We start from the raw sequence: 25,796 nt of genomic DNA on the forward strand, positions 1-25,796 counted from the left end.
AATGACCATTTCCTGAGTGTGCAGTGAGTACAATGTCACCCTCTGAGCTCTCACAACTTCAGGCAAACTCTTGATGTGAATGAGACAGTGGATCATAATGTGGTCACCAGTAGAGGATTCAGGAATTGTCTATCATTTATCCACAACATAGGCTAATGCATGTAAGTGTTGTAAAGCCAGTGGGATGGCGGTGACCCAGGATGCACCTCACATGGAATACCTTTAGCTGATGATTTCACCTGCACTAATCTACCTTGCAGGCTATGACCTTGCAGGAATGATTTAATTCAGGCCAGCTGCTTCATCCCAATGACCTCCTCAGGAGGCTGCAGCAGGTGGTGTGGTTCAGCGTCATGGGCCGCTGCAGGTTGGTTGGCGTCAAGTACTCTTGACATGACCTCCTGGGTGGACTGAGCGATGAGTCTGGGACCCTCCTTGCTGGTCACTTAGCAGGGATAGCTCTTCGCTGTTCACTTACCGCTGTTTTATTATCACCCTTTCCAGGATCTTTGCCTCTGTGGGCAGGTTTAGAAGTCTGGCGATAATTGATCAGCCATTGCTACCTCCTTGGATGGGAGGCTTTTATGATATCTTTTTGTCAGATTGTCAGGAATACTTTCATGTTTCTGGAGGAATGTACATTACCCGTGAGGACTGACGCTTTGAGGTGATTTGTCCCTAAAAAATCTTACAAAGGAAAGCCCAGTTTATCCCCATTTTTGGTCTGGCTAAGACACAGGTTTAACTTTTTAGGAAGGCTAATTGTTTCTAAAACGAATCCATGCACACACATACATGCATATAGGGTCCTGTGCTCAGCCCCCTTCACTCATTGGTCTGTTCAAGAGTCTTTCACATTTTGTTTCTGCCAATCACAGTATTCTGCATGGGGCAGAGGGTCAGCCCACTTCAGCAATTCCCTTTCCTGCACCCTGAGCGATGGTATTTTGTTTGTGCACATGCGCACATCTGCATAAAAATAAGTCCACTTCATTGCAATGGCTGCAGGCCCAATATTTGCTTGCAATTCCTTTTTTTTTTTTTGTGAGCGGTATTTTTTTCATTTTGCAAATATATGCAGGCCACCTAGGTTGTCAGGTACCTAACCTCAAAGACTGTGCCATGTTTACATTTTTTTATATGGACTTTTTATGCTGATTCCAAATGTTTGCAAAGGAATTTGAAAATGTATTGCAGGCTTGCAGACTAACTAGCTAATTATTTTTTACATAACTTCCACGGATCAGATTAGTAGTAACTTCTCTTGCATTTGTTTTTAAATGAATTTATGATTGAAAAGGCTTCTGTGGGAAGATATTGGTAACACCAATATACAAGAAAATACAAGATTATGTAAAGCTTTGGGATGGGCAATTATATTTCAAGAAAGTTTCAAAATCTCTCTTTCAAGTGCAGAAGTTTCCTTTCTGGTACAAGGCTTACAGTTGGCAACATTTCCTTTGAAATATTCAGTTGAAAATCACTTGAAAAGTTATCATTTGGAAAATATTTGAAATTCAAACTTTGACCGATGACAAAAATGCTTTCTCAAGGATTTGCCTCTAATTTACAGAGTATTACAGATTAATGCAAGTTTGTGATAAAGTTGCCTTTTAACGATTCAATGCCATAAAAAACGACGAGGTTTCTTTGTTGAAAAAACAGTTTGAATTTGCATTTAAATGACGTTTATAGTCAAACTAATTATTTTTGGACCACATTCTTTTCCCAGAGATGCTTTACAATTTTTGTATTGAAGTTGTCTCACAAATTGTTTCGAACTAGGTGTATTTCACACTAAATGTTTCTAATCAATCTCTTTTCGACCTTCTTATGCAGAAGATGTCTCTATTTAAATATAGACAGCAGGTTGCAAATGGAACCGATTGTACTACAGTCACAGGAATGGAGGTCTGCAAAGATGAGAGGTACCTCTGCCTTCCTCCCACAATAGGCACAGCCTGCACACAGTGCCCGGCTCCACCCACGTGCGTGCCCTGCAGGGCACAGCGGACTGTTCAGGAAACGTGCCAGATATGTGCCCTGACCTCAGACCACCTCAGTGCTTTGTAGACACACAAAGCGCTTCACATGACAATGGGCTGCTGCACGGCCAGCTGCAGTGTTCCGCTGTGTAGTGCTGTTTGTCAGGCTTTTTACTTCTGGGCACATCTCTTCGTCCTTGAAGGACACTGGTTGGCACTCAGGGCTCCACATTAAATCCCAGAGCAGACAGTGCCCGGCTCAGAAGCATCTGCTCTGGGTGCCCCTGGGTTTCTACAGCTGGTACAGACATTGGCAGAACCGGCTCCTGTGCAAACCAAAGGAAACAAAGAGAGCTCCACTTCAAACTGGCACAGCCCTCAAGCAGGCACAAGAACTACTGGCACCCTGCCCACTACTGCCTAAGCATTTAAACGGCTGTGCCTGTTTTGACCTTTTCCATACATTGAAAGGTATTCTGTTTGTTTTTAGATGATTATGGTTGAATGTGTTTATACATATTTACACCGGTAATGTATAGATTTTTTTTCCTTTGCTACCTCATATAATAATCAAATAAAATAATATAAACTCTATAAACTCAAAATGTCGTAAGCGAAATGAATGGATGACTCATTTCGAGCTGGATGTAGGCAGCGAATGCAGAGTACAAAGAACGTGATGCAGACACTGTCACAAATCCTTCTTATCCAATCAAACAACCCCAAACCAGCAGTGCTGGGTGTGGCTACCCACGCCTTAAGATGGCTTCAGGAGCATTTGTCACGATGGGCCTGATTCAGACCTCGGCAGACGGCGTACTCCGTCACAACGGGGACGGATAGCCCTACTACTGAAATAGAAATCCCATAAGATATAATGGAACTTATATGTCAGCGAATGAGCTATCCATCACCAGTGTGATGGAGTAACCCGTCCGGCGAGATCTGGTGATGGGGTAACCCGTCTGCCGAAATAGAAATCCCATAGGTTATAATGGGATTTATGTTTCGGTTGATGGGATATCCATCACCGTTGTGGTGGAGTAAGCCGTCCGCTCAGATCTGTGGAAGGAGTGACCCATCCGCCAAAATGTAAATCGCTTAGGATATAATTAGATTTATATTTCTGCTGACGGGATATCAATCACCGTTTGTGACGGATTAACCCGTCTGCCGAGATCTGGTGATGGAGTAATTCATCCGTCGAAATATAAATCCCATAGGCTATAATGGGATTTATGTTTCGGGTGATGGGATATCCGTCACTGTTGTGATGACAGAGTAACCCGTCCAACGAGATATGGATCCCATAGGCTATAATGAGATGTATATTTCGGTGGACAGGGTATCCATCCCCGTTGTGACGGAATAACCCATCCACCGAGATCTAAAACAGGCCCTAAATCTATAAACATATAGACAGAGAGGCATTCAAAGAGCATTGCTACCTCCCCGTCATGTGGTTTCTGTTTGTGCACAATTTTGCCTCCTAGGAAGGGCTTGCATTACAGTGCATGAGGTGTAGCATTTTCAAGATCCACAAAGCTGCCGGGGAGTGTTTGGTGAACGTAGAAGCCATCTCAGAAAGAGGGCTCCCCGACTAAAAGCAGCTTGTTGTGCATAGAAGACTGTTCAGCTTATTACCCAGGTTCTTACCGTACAACTCTCCCAACATTTGTGAGGCTCTTTAGCATTTGGTCCAGAAATAAAGAAGCTGAGGAGGTTGTTTAAAACATGTCATAAACACGCTCAATGTCCACTGACTGTAGCCCCAGATTTATCACGCCGTGGCGTGGTTCTTGCAAGGACAACACAGAAGTTTCAGTAATGTTTACAAAGCCACACAAGGGGTGATATGTGCCGCCTTACATGGCTTTGTAAAGAAATGTAAGACAACGCAGCTGCCTGCACTGTGTTACATTGCATTTCAAGCTGGAAGGTGTTCCAGATGTGGAGTGTGGGTGCTCCCACGCATCCATCCGTGGCTGTTGGCGCGTTCCCATCTTTACAGAGACTTGTAGACCTGGGAATGTGTCAAAATGCTACACCTACCCCATTGAGGCGTAAGAAAGGGAAGGAATATGCTACTTACCAGTATGCATCTGTTCTTGGCATGTAGAGAAAATCCGGTAACGGTTCCGAACTGGAGCACGAGAAACACATCCGAGCCCGATGGCGGAAAAAAACAATCTGAGGATGGAGCCGATGCCCATGCGCACTATGATCCAAAGGAGGAGTCACATACCTCGTGACTTCCAGAGACTTTCCAGGAAAAAAAAACAGTGCAAACATCCGGACCCAACACCAGATGGCGATCTATGCATAAGTGTGTAATCTGCAGCTCATATGCCTCGAACATATATATTCATCTCCTTGCGTTATTACCTCTTTCCACGTGTGTTGTATTCTACAGCACACATGAAAAGAGGTAATGCCTCAAAGGATTCTTTTTGGGCAAAATGGTGCTCCTTTCTGCGCAAAAACAATCCTGCCCTTAATGCAGGCACATTTGCACTATGGTACAAGGGAGCCTGCGGTAGCACTAGGCTCCACAGAGTGCACAGCACAAAAAGAGAGCAGAAATCTACATATCTTTGTAAATACGGAGCATGTATGTTGTCTCCCTTTCATGCAATGCAGCGCAGTAACTTTACTTGATGACCTGCGTTGCGTGAAAGATTAGCAAATATGCCATGTACTGCCTATGACCACACAAAATGTTTGCTAGTACGTAACAAAACCTAAAAGAACAACATAATTAAATACAACATATACTCAAGGAGCTGACAATACTATATTCAGCCATCTTGCTGATAGTAATATTTCTAATGTAATAACTAATGTCACATTTCACACGGTTTAGTCATTTGTAATTGCATCTGTAACCTCAAGAGTATGTTCATGAGCAATGCATTTTGTGTGCAAGTTATGCTTTGCATGGCTATGGAGCGAGTTATGGTTAGTGGAGCTAACCACAACTAGTGAATTGCTGTGATTTTTCTTCAATATAAACATTAAAAAAACAAATTCTCTTAGTATTAATCTTGAGTTTATTTATTTACAATTAAAAAGTGCTAGAAAGAGGTAGTGCATGTCAACAAAAAGGCTCATAAATTATCCTCTGAAAAGTTAAATAAATATGAAATCTTCCCATCCTGTGGGTAACCCCTTGCAATATGAAGAACAGGTACAAAATGAGCTTCTGTTGTCAGGGTATGGGGTGGTCTTCCAGGACTTCCTGCTGCCTGATTGCTCAGTCCAAGATGGCGCAAATGTGTTGGTGTATCAATGTATGGGAGCAGCATGTTGACATCAAGAACATGCTCTCCACTTTATGAAGTGCTGCCTTGAACTTGGGTTTTTTCGATCGGGAACACGATGAGCCGCTCGCCCTTCACCACCAGAAGAACGCAAGCCTTGTCTCTATTCTTTGCGTACAACAAGGAGAATACGAGGTACCAGCATGCCATCTGGCAGAAGAGTAAACGGAGGATGGTGGTTACTATGACAACAACAGATTGAGGTCTTGGATTGCGGTTTGGAAGGGAGGCTGAAAATGCCCAAGAATACCCCGCCAGCCAAACTCAAGTCTACTCTTGGTCTCCTTGTCTAGTGACATTATCAAACCGTTTCTCAGCTACTGCATGTGGACATTACATTTTTTTAAGGAAACACAGTACAATTTGTGTGTGATAACGAAGAACATTACATTAGAACAGCAATCAAACAAGATGCCGGAGATTTGTGATTATTAATTTTTTGACCTGATCAAAGACGAAGTGCACAATGATGTCATGAAAGTGTATTTTTTACACTCAATAGAAGACATGTAATTGCAGGAGGATGTTTGCGAAATGGATGTGGCTGTGTCTGGCATGACACTAATCGTACGAGAAGCCGTAGTTGTCTCTGTTGGCAGACTCTTGTGGGTACACACTCAGACTGGAGTCAGATCTGGTTCCAACGCTGGTATTGTCCTGTCCGCTGTTGATCAGTTCCTGGTGAAACATCATCTTACGCCTGTGCAGATGGAGAAAACAGAAATGAGATAGAACTCAGGTATTCGAAGTTCAATAAGTACCATATATTAGACACCCAAGACTGGTTGCTCCGAAGCACACAAGGATCTTGCCCTTTAAAAGTTTCAAAGTCTTCCCTGTATCTCCTACTTGTATTACAAAAATATAAAGTCTGATTTAGAGAAGGGATAAGGGATCAGAAAACCTTAAACATGCGGTCACAAGGCAGTTCATCCTAGTAAATTCTAAAACAAAACTCTCAGCCACAAGAATCACAAATTCAAATGTGGTTTTCAGTGAGTCAATGAACTATCAGATTCAGTGCCACACCTTTGTAGCTCTACGTCACCGGAGCGGTTTAATCACCATTACTGGGGTCCCAATAGGTCGAGAGGAGGGGAAATACCAGTTATTTAACCTTTTCTGAAGAACAAATGTTTCATGGGGAATTTTGATATTTTTCCCAAAAAATTGGATCATATGACTTAAAAGAACATGACTGATGTTAACATCTTCATTTATATTTGCTACAGGGTGGGTTACTTGAAGATGGAGATGATCAATGCATCTTCCATCCTCCAATAAAAAGAAGCAGAACTAATCTCTGAATCTGTTGAGACTCCAAGCCTTGTTTCTACTCTTCTTGCAATCTCTAGGAGATGACAGACCTCATCAATATCATATTGTCTTAAAGAAAATAAATAACCAACAGTTGTTGTTGTAACATAAATGTTTTTGAGTGAATGAAGGTAAGCCCCTAGTAAGCACAATTCCTTTCTCCTTCGTTACTGAAAGGGTGATTGAGAGATTGAAGGATTGCGTGGTGGGGTCCTTGAGGTGTGCGGTGAGCTCATGACAATTGATATTCGTGTATCCCTGGTCAAGGGTTCAAGTCTCCTCCTGCCATCAAACAGTGTTCTTAATGACCATCTGTGTATATGCTGCATATATTTCATAATATTGCTTGTGAGAGAAGTTACCTTATACTCATAACTTGGGCATGGTATTTGGTATTTGGTATTTGGTGTTGAATTTATAGGGCGCGCAGCTACCCGCAAGGGGTCTCCCGGCGCCAATAGATTCATGAAGAACATCAATGAAGTTGTGCGGAAAAAAGCCAGGTTTTTAAGTCCTTGCGGAATTTGATGAGAGATGGTTCCAATTTCAATGTGGACGGGAGAGAGTTCCATAGTTTGGGGGCAATACAGGAAAAGGAACAGCCGCCCATTCTGGCCAGTTTGAAACGAGGGGTCCTAAAATTGCCCTGAGTCAGCTTTGTGCCACACTGCTGCACTTCGAGAAGCAAAGGGATAACTACAATCAACCTGTTTAGATCCGCTGAGTCCTAAATATGTAACTTTCAAGACAAAAATGTCTCTTACCTGACTCCTGATCTTATGCATAAAACTATTCCAACAATTAGGCCGATGATAACCAGGACTCCGGCTATTACACCCACAATAATGATGACAACGGAGACTTCTGTAGAATAAAGAATTAAAAAAATTGGTCCATATCACACCACAGATGGATAACACAAATTCTCCACCCTTTGTAAGCATTGTATATGTATACATCTGAGATCTGTCTTTCTTACAACCTCACACTCACACCACTTCCCATCTTAAAGCACAGACATATTATTCAATTTACTATTCATTCTTCTGGTCTTTTAAATGCTGCTATACACAAAGCAACCCAAGGCAATTATTCTTAAAACAATATTTTAAGCTTTGTTGAAGGTGGTGAATGTGACGCTCCTATATCAGAATTCTTCATATTCTCTGCGTACAGATATCAAAGTATTGATGTTTGATAAAACTACAATGGGACGACCCATGAGGACCGAAGGCATCTAGGGCAGCCTCTAAAGTATGAATTTATAATCAGAGTGTGAAGAAGGCTGTCCTGTGTATGTCACCTGTTGTAGAACAAAAGGCAGTGCAGTGTGCTCCTTGGTACAACCCTTACGCAGACCGTGCTGGTCAACAAGCCCTGCTGTTCCACTGAGTTACCCGTGAAGCCAGCCCTCACATAGCTAATATTGTCTTGGAGCTCGCCGCTATGTTACCGTATGTGGAAGGGAGAGAAAGAGGTACTTGAAGGAGTGGTCACACATGGAAATAGTTAGACATAATGGCATGTAGTAAGTCTCCATGCATACATGCGTAAACTTCACAATATAAGTGAATTTGCTTTGCTTAACTTTTTATTTTTTGTTTCCTGCCTTTTCCTATCCTGAAAACATATTCATTTTTAACCTTAAATGGAGTAATTGTACACCAGCTCCAGGGTGCAAAATTGGACCTTTCCTGCAAATTTGCCTGCCCTAGGTTTTTGAATGCCCACAAATTTCAAAGCTCGGGAGGAGATCAGGTTTAGTGGCTCGTGCCTGCGTCTTTGGAATGTGGAGCGTTAGTTTCAAATCCCAGCCTCTGCACTCAGATCACCATTGTGTGTTTCTGGGCAAATCACCTGCTCTCCCTGTGCCTATAAGTGTGACATGTATTTCTATTTTTGCAGATTTAATGTACAGGATCTTGTCGATCATCTCTGATGTAATTTACAGTGCTCCGATGTGTCCTAGCTAGTCTGTGCTACATTAATACCAATGCATAAGTGCATGTTTACCACCTTCGACAGGAGCTCCTGAACTGGCTTGTGCACAACCCACCTCTTTGATCAAAGATGCTCACCTGTACAACTCCACCGGGCAAGCAGAGTTTTAAGGGTAAATCTATTTTTGAGAAGAAATATCCTAGCATTCCTTAGTCTGTATTTAACCATTCTTAATGGTGCTCTTTGCACACATAAATCCCTTTTAGGATCTCAATCTGAGAGTCAATTTAGGCTCTCATAGACTACCATTAGAACTGCAATGTGCAACCAAAATAAACATACATGACTTTAAAATTAGAAAATTCCATTAGTCACCCCTCCCACAACACTGCATGCAGGCCACTTGCCATCCCTTAATCTTCCCATACCTCCTGCTCAACCCTCCCACAACACTGCTTGCAGGCCCCTTGACGTCCCTTAATCTCCCAGTGCCTCCCCCTCCCACAACAATGCTTGCAGGACCCTTGACGTCCCTTAATCTCCCAGTGCCTCCCCCTCCCACAACAATGCGTGCGGCACCTTGACGTCCATTAATCCCCCTGTGCCTCCCCCTCCCACAACACTGCTTGCAGGCACCTTGACGTCCCTTAATCTCCCAGTGCCTCCCCTTCCCACAACACTGCTTCCAGGCACCTTGACATCCCTTAAGCTCCCAGTGCCTCCCCCCCACAACAATGCATGCAGGCAGTTTGATGTCCCATAATCTCCCAGGACCTCCCCCTCCAACAACACTGCTTGCAGGCACCTTGACGTCCCTTAATCTCCCAGTGCCTCCCCTTCCCACAACACTGCTTCCAGGCACCTTGACATCCCTTAAGCTCCCAGTGCCTCCCCCCCACAACAATGCATGCAGGCACCTTGATGTCCCTTAATCTCCCCGTGCCTCCCCCTCCCACAACAATGCTTGCAGGCCCCTTGATGTCCCTTAATCTCCCAGTGCCTCCCCCTCCCACAACACTGCTTGCAGGCACCTTGATGTCCCTTAATCTCCCAGTGCCTCCCCCTCCCACAACAATGCATGCAGGCACCTTGACGTCCCTTAATCTCCCCGTGTCTCCCCCTCCCACAACAATGCGTGCATGCACCTTGACGTCCCTTAATCTCCCTGTGCCTCCTCCTCCCACAACACTGCTTGCAGGCACCTTGACGTCCCTTAATCTCCCCGTGCCTTCCCCTCCCACAACACTGTTTGCAGGCACCTTGACGTCCCTTAATCTCCCCGTGCCTTCCCCTCCCACAACACTGTTTGCAGGCACCTTGCCATCATTTAATCTCCACGTGCCTCACCCTCACCCCTCCCACAACACTGCTCGCAGGCCTCCGCCACCCCTCTGAGGCCACTGCTCATTTTGCTTGTTTTTTCGTTTGTATAATTTACGCTTCATTTGAACTGCAGTGCCATCATTTCATCTCTCTTTGCCGTCCCCCCGCACCCCTCACGACACTGCTTGCCCGCTCCAACTCCGAGATCGCTGCATTAACTTATTTTATAATTACGCCTGTAAAAAGGGGGGCCAATAGAGGTCCGAAGGAATACCTAATGGTAAGGCACCCTTTCCCTGCTTCGTACAGAACAGTAAAAGTTGCTGTACCCACAATACTGTGCAGCACAGGTAAATACATATAAGGTTCCAAAGGCGAGACTGATTGTCTTGCAAATTCTTGTTTATGATGTCATTTTTGACATCCTAACTCCACACAATCACCCTTGTGACCAACTTCACTATAGCAAAACATTTACATCTTTGTGTAACACAGGGGTACTTTTCGTGCATAATATACAAAAACTGCATAACCTCACATGACAAGAAGCGACATAACAAAGCAAAAGGGCCTGCTTGGTACATGTCCATTCAATGCCGTACTGGAGTGCGAAAGAGAAAATAATGATGTTTCCTTTACCCTTTTCTTTTTCGCAGTAAAAGCCCTCATACTGGTTGCGACACCTGCAGTATATGGTGGTTGCATTGTCTGCTTCTACTTGTTCTTTAACACACTCTCCTCCATTCTGGCACGGATTCTCCAGGCAGGGATCCGCTGCAGGATATTGGAAGAAAGATATGTATTGTTAGGTCAACACAATTTCAAACTTCATCTTAATACTTGTATGAATCATTAATGTATTATGGTCCCCTTATTTTGATGCTGCAAATATATGTACATATACAGTCACACACATGCATGCACACACATGAACATGCATGTGGTAAGCACAAAAAGAGCTCTCTCTATGAGTAATGCAGTGACACACACCTTTTTATGTTTCCCCGAAACCGGTCCCAGGATACTTGTTTCCGGTCCAGGGAAGAAATAGCTTGGGAGTTCGGGCTGGACTATTCCCATGAGGCACAGGGTCAAGACTAATTTGCATATAGCTGTGTCTGAGCTGGGGTGGGGAAGTGAGCTAAAGAATGATGATGGATTCAACCCAGATCTGTGACCGGGGGTGAGTGTTTTAAACGTTTTAGCACTCCGTCCATCATCTCCTTGTGTTTGCTTTGGCCGCCCTAAGATGGCAGAGTATGCCCGGACGTGGGTCCCTTGCTCACTTTGCCACTGGATTCAAGCTAGCCTGGCTGATGAGGGGTGTTGCCCCAAAACCGGTCCCAGGAGGCTTGTTTCTGGGCCAGAGAAGATATGGCTTGGCAGTTCGGGTAGGACTGTTCCCATGGGGCATGGGGTCAAGACTGATTTGCATATAGCTGTGTCTGAACTGGGGTGGTGAAGTGAGTATGAGTATGAGTATGAGTAATGCAGTGACACACACCTTTTTATGTTTCCCCGAAACCGGTCCCAGGATACTTGTTTCCGGTCCAGGGAAGAAATAGCTTGGGAGTTCGGGCTGGACTATTCCCATGAGGCACAGGGTCAAGACTAATTTGCATATAGCTGTGTCTGAGCTGGGGTGGGGAAGTGAGCTAAAGAATGATGATGGATTCAACCCAGATCTGTGACTGGGGGTGAGTGTTTGAAAAGTTTCAGCACTTCGTCCATCATCTCCTTGTGTTTGAGGTGTAGGATGCACACACTACAGAGGTGGAGGCAAGTTTACTTATGGTAGGTTAGGTACAGTAGGTTAGGTTCGGTTCGGTAGGTTAGATATGAAGTCTTAGGTATGGCAGGTAAGTTAGTGAGGGAAGGTATTGTAAGTATGATAAGCACATATACATGCTGGTTATAATAGGTAGGTATGGCACGAATGGTATGTTATGTAAAATAGTATAATGTAGGTAGGTAGATTTATTACTTCTTCTATCTGTGCTTTACCAACTCTTTGAACCTTAATGCCCTCCTTTTGCCGTACTGTCTCTATCTGTGCTTTGTGAATATTTATTGCCAACGTGCACACGTAATGTTTAATTTTTAAATTTATGCGATATAATCCACAAAGTGCTTCACCCACCTGCGCCGTGTCCATAGGAGCTCAAAAGCATATTAATGTACATGCAAGAAGAGAAATCTCTTCATGCTGGTGGGAGCCCTAGTCTCGATACCGTAAGGTATTAATCCTAATGTTTTTGTTGCGTGATTCAAACTTGTAGCCAAAAGTTAATTCTCTTATGAGTAGTCTTTATTCATGAAGTGCATTCATCGTCATGCACAATTCAATATTAAATTCTTGTTGTGCTTTACCAACTCTTTGTGCCTTAATGCTCTCCTTCGGGCTGGACTGTTCCCATGAGGCACAGGGTCAAGACTGATTTGCATATGGCCATGTCTAAACTGGGGTGGTGTAGTGGGCAAAAAAACGATGGATTTAACCCAGATCTCTTGACTGGGGGAGAATGTCTGCATTGTCAGCATTCCGTCCATCATTTGTTTGTTGTAACGCTTTTTGCCCTAAGTGGGATGGGTATTCCCAGACGTGGGACCCGTGCTCACTACGCCACTGGAGTCAAGCTATCCTGGCTGATGACGGCTGATAGCCAGAAACCGGTCCTAGGATGCTTGATTCCGGTCCAGGGAAGACATGGCTTGGCAGTTCGGGCTGGACTGTTCCCATGAGGCACAGGGTCAAGACTGATTTGCATATGGCCATGTCTAAACTGGGGTGGTGTAGTGGGCAAAAAAACGATGGATTTAACCCAGATCTCTTGACTGGGGGAGAATGTCTGCATTGTCAGCATTCCGTCCATCATTTGTTTGTTGTAACGCTTTTTGCCCTAAGTGGGATGGGTAGTCCCAGACGTGGGACCCGTGCTCACTACGCCACTGGAGTCAAGCTATCCTGGCTGATGACGGCTGATAGCCAGAAACCGGTCCTAGGATGCTTGATTCCGGTCCAGGGAAGACATGGCTTGGCAGTTCGGGCTGGACTGTTCCCATGAGGCACAGGGTCAAGACTGATTTGCATATGGCCATGTCTAAACTGGGGTGGTGTAGTGGGCAAAAAAACGATGGATTTAACCCAGATCTCTTGACTGGGGGAGAATGTCTGCATTGTCAGCATTCCGTCCATCATTTGTTTGTTGTAACGCTTTTTGCCCTAAGTGGGATGGGTATTCCCAGACGTGGGACCCGTGCTCACTACGCCACTGGAGTCAAGCTATCCTGGCTGATGACGGCTGATAGCCAGAAACCGGTCCTAGGATGCTTGATTCCGGTCCAGGGAAGACATGGCTTGGCAGTTCGGGCTGGACTGTTCCCATGAGGCACAGGGTCAAGACTGATTTGCATATGGCCATGTCTAAACTGGGGTGGTGTAGTGGGCAAAAAAACGATGGATTTAACCCAGATCTCTTGACTGGGGGAGAATGTCTGCATTGTCAGCATTCCGTCCATCATTTGTTTGTTGTAACGCTTTTTGCCCTAAGTGGGATGGGTATTCCCAGACGTGGGACCCGTGCTCACTACGCCACTGGAGTCAAGCTATCCTGGCTGATGACGGCTGATAGCCAGAAACCGGTCCTAGGATGCTTGATTCCGGTCCAGGGAAGACATGGCTTGGTAGTTCGGGCTGGACTGTTCCCATGAGGCACAGGGTCAAGACTGATTTGCATATGGCCATGTCTAAACTGGGGTGGTGTAGTGGGCAAAAAAACGATGGATTTAACCCAGATCTCTTGACTGGGGGAGAATGTCTGCATTGTCAGCATTCCGTCCATCATTTGTTTGTTGTAACGCTTAATGCTCTCCTTATGCATTACTGTCTCTATCTGTGCCTTACCGACTCTTTGTGCCCTTATGCCCCTTTTTGTGCCTTACTGCCGCTATCTGTGCTTTACCAACTCTTTGTGCCTTACTGCTCTTCTTATGCATTACTGTCTCTATTTGTGCCTTACAGATTCTTGGTGCCTTAATGCCCCTCTTTTTGCCTACTTCCTCTATCTGTGCCTTACTGCTATTTGTGCCTTATTTCATCTCTTTGTGTTGTACTACCTCTATCTGTTCCTTACCGACCATCTGTGCCTTCCTTAAATCTTCTCTTTGTACTTTACTGCCTCTATCTGTGCCTTAACCTCTCTGTCTGTACCTTACTGCCTCCGTCTCAACCTTACCAACTTGTTGCGCCTTACTGCCATTATCAGTGATTCTTCTAGACCATGTTTGCAATCCTTTACAAACTGATTGCCTTTCAGGGTGTGCATGATTGACCCACCGGTGTTAAATTTTCTTTGACCTACCTATATCTACAAAGACAAGTTGAGTCAAAACACGTCAGTGTGATTGTCTTGGGCAATAAATACTTTGTAAACTGAAGTTAGTCGAGTGCAGCGTAGTTTTGTATTATTTTAGAGATTAGGGCAACGGTCGGACCCCACGCTGGCACCAGCTGTCGAGCCCGCTGCTTCTTTTGACCTCATTGCAGATATATATATATATGACGAAGACCTCTTTAGGTTGATACGTGTTGCCTGGAATAAATCATTTTGAAAGTGACACATTGAGTGCATCTTTCTTTGCGCCTTTTGGATTCTTCAGGTGCCACCTTTATATTGTTCACGGGACCCGTACCCATTGGATTGCACCAGCCCCGCTTGGTGGATGTGGTCGGGCTATTACGGGATACACACCGCTGTTATATATATATATATATCACTTAAAAAACCATAGGTTTCACACATGTTATAGTTAGGTGGATATTTCACTCGTAAAAAAACAATGAAATTCCCCCGTTATAGTTAGTTCAGATAACTATAACTCGCGCGCCCGCAATCCACTGCTCATGACGTCACATATTACATCACTCATGACATGGTCACTGGCATCACTCATGACATCACTGATGACATCATCCTTGTGATAGAGTGGCGGTCGCGCGAGTTATAGTTATCTGAACTAACTATAACGGGGGAATTTCATTGGTTTTTTACGAGTGAAATATCCACCTAACTATAACATGTGTGAAACCTATGGTTTTTTAAGTGAATTTGCAAGGTTTTTTAAATGCTAATTCCTAACTATAACGTGTGTGAAACCTATGATTTTTTCAGTGAATTTGTACCCCTGCGATTTAAAAAAAAAAAAAAAAAAATGTTTCTGCCTTCAGGGTCCTTCAGGGACCCCCTGACAAAGGCTAGGGGGTCAGGAACTCTCTACCCTGCCCCCTTTTCACGTTCGCCACCTTCCTTTTTCACTCTTGCACTGAAAACAAACAAAATGGCGGCCGACACTTCCTGATTTCGACCGATTCGAACGTTGACTAACATGTAACCACCAATCAGAATTACGCTCGCGCACGTTAGGGTGCACGCACGGTGCGCGCACGGTGCGCGCACCCTGCGCGCGTATAGATATTGATATGCTTTTAAATGCTATTTTCTCAGGAAATACGGAACAGATTTACACCAGACCTGCAAAAGGCACTTCCTTGACCTTATGGCTACCTCTCTGCCAAATTTCAAGTAATTCTGTTCAGCCGTTCGGGCTGTAGCTGTGTCTAAAGGTCCTATGGAAAAATGCATGGGGAAAACGCGTTTTGGGACCCCCCTTTTTTCTCGGCCCCCGCTTGACGAATCACCCCGAGACTTTCAGGGTAGGAGCTGAACGGAGCGCCCCATTCGTTTTGAAAATTTCGCGAGGATTCGTCAACCGGCGCCAAAGTTATTCAAAATAGAATTTTGAGATTTCCTATGGAAACACGGTCCTAACTATAACTATCTACTGGCGACCGCCAGTAGATAATATATATATATATATATATATATTTATTTACACACATACATCAGCTGTTTTTTGCACTTTTATATATAACGCGAACTCGACCTGAAGTTATTGGAGTGCTGTATATGAGCTCCAGTTATAAAACACATTCATCATTTGTAGGGACGAGCAGATTAAGTGATTTGCCTAGAATCACAGGATGCGGAGCTGCCACCGAGACTCGAACCTGGATCCCGAGCTCCAAAGTCGAGAGCCGATAGACCCAGGGACAGATGCACATCCAGTGCCCGCATTGATGTTGAGTGAGCTCTGCTAGCCTCATTCCTACACCTCTCGGTAGTGGCAGCACTGAAACATAAATCTATTGACCCATCACAATATTGTGGATTAAAGGCCAAGAAATGTGACATCACCTGCATGCTGGTGCCAACGCTGACTACTGAGAATTGTGAATCCAATGCTGACATCCAGGTCTTACTGTCAATATTTTAGTTGAATTACTCTATGTCGACACAGAAGTAGTGCAACTAACTCCTCAATCAATGGGTGAAAAGAAGATGTATGATGCAAGTAATCCCTGAATCTTGTGATCCTTTTGTTGGGAATTGATGATGTTGTTTCATCATTGTTTGGGACTTACATAAAGCACACTGCTAAGGGTCTCGAGTGTCTTGGCACTAGAAGAAGGAATCACAGATGCCAGAGGGACTGCTCTAGTGTTTGAAGGCAGGAGTCCAGTTTTCGGAAGCTTTCTAAGAGAAGGGAATGGACTGTGCTCATAAGAAAGTCAGAAGGTGATTTCAGAGCTTGGAAACCAGGAATGAAAACAGCCTTCCTCCTGGGAGTGGTGAAATTTACAAATAGATGAACTCTGTAGGTGGAACACAGCATTCTCTTAATGTAGAGAGAGGTGAGGAGGTATGCCTAGAATAAAGCACCCTAGGACAGGAACAGGGGTCCTTTCAGTCACTTTATATCTGAACTGGAAGCTAGTGAAGCTAGTAACGGGGAGACAGGGACCCCCAAGGCGAGCAACAGTCCATGGCCAGAGTAAGTCGTTCTGCAAAGCCCGTAGAAGGCTTTCCATCTGGCCATGAGGGAGGAGGTAAGCAAGTGTCCTACCTCTCATGGGGATGGGAAGGAAGAAGATGAACAAATCTGCCGTAGCCAGCAGCCATGCACAGAAGATGATGATGTCCAATAAAATCCCTTACCAGATTTCAACAAAGATCAGCTGTTTGCGCTGACAGCCAATAGGCGTGCATTAGTCTGTAATTTTCTTGCACTTATGAATCTAATTGAGAGATTGAAATGAAAATCCTGCTTCAGCGACTGACGGCGGACAGTCATACTTACAGACAAAGCACCCGCGAGTAAAGTTTGAAATGGCGCAGATCTGCCCTTGTCGGCAAGCAATCCTGGAGCAGGCCACGGAGGAGCTTTCCGTGCACGTGCAGGTCTGCGAGCAGTCGTCCGTCACAAAGGTCTCACCAGCCTTGAGAAGAACACAATTGAAGGACAAATATATGACACATTTCATGGATAAGCATGTTATCAAAGTTAAATGTAAAATACAAGTTCTGAGGCAGCTGTCAAGCATTTATGAAAGGTACATTGCCAAGCTGACTAACAACAATAAAGGTAGGGTGTCAGAAAACATGGAGTAAACATCACTGGCTTTGGTCATTGAACGACCAGGGACCTCAGACATAGTCGGGCCCATTGGACTCGTCTCATATGTTGCCATTTCTATACTGTAAACAGTACAGCGGACAATAAATGCTCTACCCACAATGATCCATTGTAAGTTCTAGAGACTGCCTGTCTTCATATTTAGAACAGTCTCAGAGGAGGAGCTGCATGGTGATTGTCTGTACTCAGTCTCACTGCAGCTTCCCACAGGGCGACTAAAGATCGAACTAGGCCAGACTCATTCTCTCATTTAGAATCTTGCTTGATCTCTTCTACAGCTTCCTACAGTACTACAGCTCGAGTTGCTTTACGGCAACACCCATTAAAAGAAAAATAAAAACCCATACAACCAGGCGACAGAAGCACACATCTACACACCTGCTCCCTAACAATAAGGGCATGGTTTAGATCTCGGTGGACGCGTTCCTCCATCACAACGTTGACGGATATCCCGCCTGCCGAAATGTAAATCCCACCGGATATAATGGAGTAACCGGCCAGCCAATATTTAATTAATGCTGTAAGTTTCCAAACTTCTCTAGTTTTCTGGTTAAACATGGATGACTACAAGAAACCTCAAAATTAATATCTTCAAAACAGTCTCCTGAAATTCAAGTGAAACGCCAAACCTCAGGACACAACCACCTCAAAATCTCTTCACTTCTTTTACTTTGTAATTGAAATCCCAAAGTTGTCAAACCAAATGCACCCAATTTTAATCCTAATTGGTTTTATTTTTGCCAGTGTCTGTAGTTACTAAAAGACATCTGAAACCCCACTAGTATTGGAAAATCAAGGAAATGATTAGAAAGGTTATATTTTGAGGGTTCATATTAAACGCAAGTAAAACATGGTGTACACCCATAAACAACTTCTTTCTATAGTCAACATGCCACCACTGCCACAGAACTGCTATGCTTAAACACACAAATGAACAGATCAATTCCCCTAAATTCTCAGCTGAAGCTGTAAGTGAATTGAGCTGTCGAGTTATCATTATATCAGCAAAGCACCAAGTGACACTATGAGTAATGTTTCAACCCGAAAGTCTAGGAAAGAGGAAGACATTGAGCTGCTCAAACTCCTGGTGGAAGGCCGGATTCAGAGGCTGAGTTCGGTTACCTTGTAGTACTTGTTCAGGTATGTACAGCCGCACTCTTTGTAGGGCACGCAATCTTCATCGCTGAGAACGTATCCAGGCAGACATTGGCAGCCCTCCAGGCATGGCGAGTCGCACTCCGAGGGAGCGGCCATGTCACTGCACGTGGCAGGGCAGGCGGCCATGCAACTGCTGTATACACTCTGGGGAGGACAAGCCATCTCTGGAAAAAGGAAACAGACATTATTTGTAAGGCTGGCTGGGACTCCAGTGCACTATGAGGTTTCAGCAGGCATCTGTGTCCTGTAGGGTTCCTTTCTGAAGAAACACCCTCTCTCAGCAGACACATGCTGCCCTGCACCAGCCCTGAGACACTTTTTCAGACACATCTCTCTATGAAAAGTCAAGACAGCAAGAGGTAAGCCAGTTGTATTTCAGGTGACAGATCCTAACCTCAGAAGAGAAGTCAGTAATGTCAGGTGAGAGACCTGTTAACTCTCAAAGGCCTGACACGACGACTAATGCGAGTCAATTTGCTGTCGGTGAAATAGTCGGTTGCTTCAGAAACAAGAAGAGTGCTGGTGAGGTCAGTCATATGTGACATCGCTGGCAAGGGTTTGTGAAAGACTGAAAGGGTTGGGGTGCAGTCAGTTATATATCAGGCACACTTCGCTACTAAGAGCGGGTGCCCACATGTCCTGCTGATATCTACGAGCTTTAATTAACTGTTCCCTGTAAAACAAATATTATTCATTTAAGAGGTGCAAGAAGACACATTAATTTCACACTCTAGAATGAGACTTTCAAAATACAATGACTTTGGTGTCCAACAACTCATAGTGTACGTACCGCAATGCGCGTCTTGCCTCCAGTTGCCCAGCCCGACATTCGCCTCCTGGCACGCCAGTGCATATTGCTGCAAACTTTCACAAAAGAGGTCTCCGTTCTCAAAAGCAACGCACATGTCAAACAGGCAGTTCCTGTAGAAACAGAAGGACACGTTTCTTTTACAGGACTCAAAAGGCCCTGGGGATGTCACTTCGTCTCCACCCTCTCCTAATCGAGTGGCGAGAGAGGTGCTGTGACTGTGAGTGGGTCGGTAGTCATGGAAGAGGAGAAGGGGAAGAATGTTTGGCCATAGGATGACACAGCCTCAGTTTTGTTTATAAACATCCCAAATGCCTCAGAGGGGTTCACAATTAATTGTGGAGGGTAAATACCAACTACTCGTATTTTTTGTCAGTAATTAGGAATAACGCGGACTTTGGTTCCTACCACACTAACACTCACATGTCCCTGCAGTTAAACTGTGGCAGGTTTGACCTGCTGATATGGAGGGGTGTATGGACTTTATTGCACCTGGCAGTTACTGGGGTATAACCGTTTCACCACCTAGAACTGTGTTTGTTCTGGGAGGTTTCTGACAAATTAGTGACTTTGTAAACATATGACGCCCAGATAAAGTCATCTAAATAATTTCAGTGGTACTCAGCCATCTGTCAGTCTAGTGGAGATCATCTCTTCTGCCACCAGGCTGGATTTTCACCCCACCAAATTACGAGATCACCACTTAGATCAAACCATCTGTTCCTAATAGGATGGACACATTCTTACTCTAATGCCCCATTCTCCGTGGTGCCATCAGAGTAAATTTTCATTGGGCGAGCCAGTTGGGGAACCACCATTGGAAATCTGATGGTCCACTCAACTCAAAATAGAGCAGGAGGACTCAGAATTTGGCAGACAGAATACCATGTTTGCTAATAGCATATCAGACACTTAGGGCCCCAGTACGATGGCGGGTGGACTTTGTCCACCCTCCACTGTAACGGAAAACGGGATCGACCGCCAGAGGTGCGGTGGTCGCGCGAGGCCAATTAGGATGCGACCGCCAGCCTGGCAGTCGCATCCAGCATCTTCAACATTGCGGCGGGCGGTGCTGTAAGCAGCACCCGCCGCAATGTTGAAGTGGCATGTTGTGCATTGCCATGCCCAACGTGACTGGCACCGTGTGGTGCCTGCCACCTTATGCGTGGCAATGAAGGGGGTACCATAGGCACCCCCAAAGTGCATCCGCTCACTCCCCCCCCCCCCCTGGGGCCCACAACGGGCCCCAAAAGTGATTCACTGCATGCCTTTCCATGGCGGAGTCTCCGCCATGGAAAGGCATGCCCACCGCATGTATCATGATATGGATGGCGGTGCCTGCAAGGCACTGCCACCATATTGTGGGCTTTTTCCGCTCGGCCGGCAATCGTGCGGATTGCCCACCAGCCGAAAAGCGGCGGACGTTCTTTCCGTCTGCAGCGGTGCCCCCCACCATACTAATATGCAGAGGGTAACTCAGGTAAGGATGGCGGGCGGATCGCCACAGACACGCCGGCAGTGGCGTTCTGCCCGCCATCCTAATGGGCTCCATAGTTACTAAAAAGCAAAATACACCCTGCATGACAGCTAATATTACTTTGCCGATTCATTGCAAAATATCATTGTCTTCCCAAGGGATATGTTTTGGCTGCAGATTGAGCATTATGGTAAAGCCACAGTGTTGCTTGTCTAATGTAGAGGACTCGTTAAAGTAACCTGCACATCTACATCAAGACCATGGTGTTTTTTTCTTTTTATTCCTGTAGTTACCATTACAACATTACGGATATGACCCAAGGCATGGTACAGAATTTGAACCTAGTCTTGAAAGTTTTGAAGATTCAGCATTCTTGACATGAACCATGTTCTTTAATGATGGTGGCATCTGCCAAGCCTCAAAGGATCCCTACGTAGATAGACCATGGGCCACATGTCACTCTTGATGTTGGCTGAGTTTCCCTGACCATGAGACAAGGTGGTAAAATAGCAGGAAAAGTCAGGGGGACCTTCAAATATACCACAAGGGGGGGAGCAAGGTTTAGTTACTAGCAGTTTCCCTCCATGGCCAAGTTTCTGCAATGACCCTCACTCTGGCTAGGGATCCAGACATACTCTAAAAAAATGGTTATGGCAGTTTTTTTACTTCAACATCTTCGCAGAATTCATCGAAGGAGGAATCTGGACATAATAATATAAAGGCAGCTGCCACCTGACTATACGATATCTCCCTGACCCCAAAGAAGAAAATTCCTGTCAGAAAGAAGGACCCCTCAGGACTCTATTTACCACCCATGAAACGTGAAACAACTAGTTTGAAGAAGACATTTCAAGTAAAAAAGGATGTGACGGAGACCAATAATTGGGGATCCTTCTGACTAAGTTTGAAAACAGAAGGATACCCATCCCTCTGCTGCGTGTTGAAATGGTGGGGTTCATAGGCAGCCTTAAAGTTAGAGGACGCCAACTTAGCTCTTCCCTACGGACAGTTTTAGAAGCCTCTTGTTGAAGACCTATTGTGTGAGACCTGTACTGGGTGTTGATTCAGCACCAGCCTCATGCTTGGATGTCTTTCTTGTCTATCTTAGTTCCATGCTCATTCTTGACTGGCTTGCATCCTTATTTTTAGGTTTGTCCAATCTGTGTCGCATTTCTGCTTTACTTTTTTTCCTGTTGGATGCGTCATATCTTTCCACTGCTCATGTGAGGGAACTCAATTTTTTCCTTTTAGCACCTCATTGGGAGAACATAGCTTTTCCATTTTCTCCCTCTGTCTCTGCCTTCCCCCTCCTGGTCTCTTACTTGTTGCTTCCAACAGCTGTCTCTCCAATAGTCTGATCATCTCAGTGCTTTTCTCATATCAATGAATACTAACATTGTTAGGTTAAGCAATCAGAAGGGCAATAGTCTGGGGTGCATGAACCCAATGCGGAGAGAGCTTTGATGCACAGCACTTAGAACTTACTTATGATACAGGTCTGGGTCAATGTGCTGATGACAGGCTTTGAAGGGGCCACTGGTATCGATGAGGCGTCCACAATAGGCAGTGCTGTTCACACGCAAGAGTTCAGATTCCGAGCAGTTAGTGAAGAATCCGGTGTCCAACTCGCCCACATCAGTGTCATTTGGAATAACTTCTCGCCTGCAATGAAAGAGAACATGACTTCTGACCACCTGCCAAGATTATTTGATTCAATTAAATTAACAGGTGTGGAGCAGTCAAAAACTAGCTGCATGCACCCATGACTTTTTTTATGTGCTCATTGAGATGCAATAAGTGCAACAGGTATGACTAGAAATGGGTCTTGTAACTGTGCGCTCCACTGATGAGGCCCAACATGTGTCCAGAGATGGGTTGTGCAAGTGTGCACATCACAGATGAGCCGCAATGCATGTCCAGAGATGGGTCATGTAAGTGTGTCACCTCACTGATGAGGCCCAACGGTATGTCGAGAGATGGGCTGTGCAAGTGTGCACCTCACTGATGAGCCCCAATGTATATCTAAAGATGGGTCATGTAAGTGTGCACCTCACTGATGAGGCCTGACGGTATGTCCAGAGATGGGTTGTGGAACTGTGTGCCCCACTGATGAGGCCCATCAAGGCTAAGGCCCATCAAGGCTAAACCTGGAAGCAGAACTACGGACAGCTTCATATGAATGGTCCCTGACTGCAGTGGTGTAGAGGCACAAACAAAATGGATTGGCATGTGGCTCCAAAGAATTACCTTAGAATAACTTGTGTCCCACCAATGAATTTATTATTTCTCCTAGACAGATGCATTTAGTGGAGCTGACATTCCCCGACAAGGGACCTGTATCTCACTCTGCCAAGAGACCCAAGCTGCGAGTCACTGATGAGACCCAAAAATGAAAAACTGGCCTGGGGCAGCATGTGCTCCCATTCAGAGTGGGTGTGGCCAAGCAGCGCAATCTCTGCTGATCACATTGAAGCAGGATCACAGCTGATTTGCACGTGGTTGGCCCTTCTCTGTAGTGACACAGTGAAAAAAAATACTGAAATGCAGCACATATTAATTAGTTGAGGTTTTAATTGCAGCCCTCTAGCCATTGTTTTATTGGTTTTCTTCATGATAATTAATGATGGCAGCACATATACATGTAAGTGAAAGTAATTAGCCGGGGATAGTACATATGTAAAGAGAAACACCCACCAATACAGTAAAACAAAATTCAGGTTTGATTGTTGTAAGAAGCTGTGCAAATCTTCAACACAACCTTTATATATGAGAGATACACAAATATCACAATGGCATCTCTGCAGCACAACAGGAGAGGGATACAGTGGTCTATGGGGGAGCACCACAGAATTACACTGATGGCTCCTACCGCTGGCCCCAGTACGCTAGTACCGCCTTGGTTGCTCCAGCACAGCAGGACATTGGTCATAATCACCTGCAAAGTTCTGCTACACTGCAGGGAATTGGATATGTCAATCAGGAGGTCACAGGATAACTGCTTGCTAATGATTCATATGCTGCAGTAAGGGATGGACATTACAACTAGGACACCCTGGTACACTAAAGAGGTGGCTCTACAAGACACAGGATATAATGGTTGGCATCCGCTGCCATCACTGGTACATATTGAAAACACGGCCTTTGGGCACTCTTTGGCATTGATTCAGTGATGTGTCATAAAGTACAGCAGAGTTTGGGCATGATGATCCAGGGCTACCAGTACTCAGTACTGAGATACTGTACTTTTTTCTGTTTAAAAAAAACAAAAAACATATAATACTTTCAAACTTTTCCCAATACTTTCTCCACCTGCATGTAAAAAGTTACAAGTAGTACATTTACACTTGTAAGATAGGCTCCACCCCATAAATTCAGGGTGTGGCGACACATAAGTTTATACTTTTGAGTAAATGCACACTTGTAAATGGTGAATATTCCAAAATAGTAAAGTTACTCAAAAGTATGAGTAAATTTATGCATATAGATACAGATTGGCTCTCAAGTTTGCTTTGTAGTTAGGCCCCTGGTGTCAACCAAATATAATGCATATTTGACAAACAGTACTACAGTTATAAGCAAAGCAACCAATGCCTTTATAACAAAGAATCTATTTAAAATTGAAGTGTCACCACTTTTTCAAATGCTTACATCTCAAAAACTACTGAATGTATTTATACCAAAGTGCAGGATCGTAAAGTTCTATTTTCAAGCCAAGTATGTGTAAATCTGTTCAGTGGTTTTGCTTGTAGATACGTGCAAAATTTCTATTAGGGGCTAAGGGAAAACATTTTTTTTACCCTCTGATCACTTTTATTCCATTCACCAAACTGCATGAAATTTGGAATGTTGGACCTCAGTTGGCAGCATTAAACGAGTGCCACGTTTGTACAGAGCCTTCAATGGGTCCAGAGGTAAGTGGGAATGAAAAAAATGTACTTTCACCGGAAAGCGTGGCTAAACTACACATTGGAAACTGCCACTATATGTGCCGTGTATGCCACTATATATAATGTACATGCAGGTTTAACTGTGGTTCTAAATAACAAGTCATTTTCCCATATTTTTTTCTTTGCAGGGAAAATAAATGTTTTTTAGAGAAACTATACCAATACACAAACATTCACATATTCATTACTACAATGCAAAGTTCAAATTCAAGATTATTACAACAGTTCAGCTTATCTGGCATGGGAAAAATGTTTCTGTGCATCAGCATTTGCATGCAACAATTACTATGACACAGGGAAACGACTCCCAGACTAGTAATGTGGTATCCTTCCATACGTCACAAATTTAACCCATTGCATCTTGTTTTTTGGTTATCTTTTGTACAAGAGTGGTAATAAATTGCATATTACACTCTGGGTAGCCGTGTGGTGTGTGTGTATATGCAAACACACACACACACACACACACCGTAATATGCAATTTTTGATTTATTAGTTACTTATGATGTGGAGTTAAACAGAGTAGCCTATGTATACTGACTCTCGCAATGTTCTAGTATTTGATATTCTGGACAAGTTACTATGGCAGAACAAAAGTTAAAACTCAACGCTTATGGGGAACATCAGTAAGGTTACCCCTTGGCTTCTCCTAAATAACATCCATAAAGCAGACTGAGGACTAAAGAGAACTGATGCTAAGAGGGATACACTAGGCTAAATGTTCGATGAATACGGGTGACACGTGAACCACAGACCGTACCACCCAGGATAGCGGAGCCACCCTCGTAGAGACATGAAAGAAGCTGTGGATGGACATGAAAGATGCAGGGCAAAGCCTGTCAAGATTATCTTTATGTATCCCTTACTTAATTCTATCAAAGACATACGTAAAGAAAGAAGTTTATGATATCACTATGACTTTTAACGCAAGATCGACCCATATCGTTCTGTCAGTTCAATATCTAATGGCTTACAATAAATCCGTTC

At 44.4% G+C, this 25,796-nt stretch overlaps 1 protein-coding gene across 1 annotated transcript in view; it reads right to left on the bottom strand.

Moving 5' to 3' along the window:
• Nucleotides 1-5,017: 5,017 nt before the first annotated feature.
• LOC146788647 (IgGFc-binding protein-like) overlaps nucleotides 5,018-25,796 on the bottom strand; it is a 279,601-nt gene continuing 258,822 nt past the window's right edge. Inside the window, exons 69-75 of the mRNA XM_085635859.1 lie at nucleotides 22,348-22,524; nucleotides 19,368-19,498; nucleotides 18,542-18,741; nucleotides 17,084-17,222; nucleotides 10,526-10,660; nucleotides 7,387-7,486; nucleotides 5,018-6,005 (exon numbers count right to left, since the gene is read on the bottom strand). Of these exons, the coding sequence (XP_085491985.1) occupies nucleotides 5,867-6,005; nucleotides 7,387-7,486; nucleotides 10,526-10,660; nucleotides 17,084-17,222; nucleotides 18,542-18,741; nucleotides 19,368-19,498; nucleotides 22,348-22,524 (1,021 nt within the window). The 3' untranslated portion in view covers nucleotides 5,018-5,866. The remainder of the gene's footprint in view (nucleotides 6,006-7,386; nucleotides 7,487-10,525; nucleotides 10,661-17,083; nucleotides 17,223-18,541; nucleotides 18,742-19,367; nucleotides 19,499-22,347; nucleotides 22,525-25,796) is intronic.

The sequence above is a fragment of the Triturus cristatus genome, chromosome 11 (genome assembly GCF_964204655.1).
Source record: "Triturus cristatus chromosome 11, aTriCri1.1, whole genome shotgun sequence".
NCBI classification, from domain to species: Eukaryota; Metazoa; Chordata; class Amphibia; order Caudata; family Salamandridae; genus Triturus; species Triturus cristatus.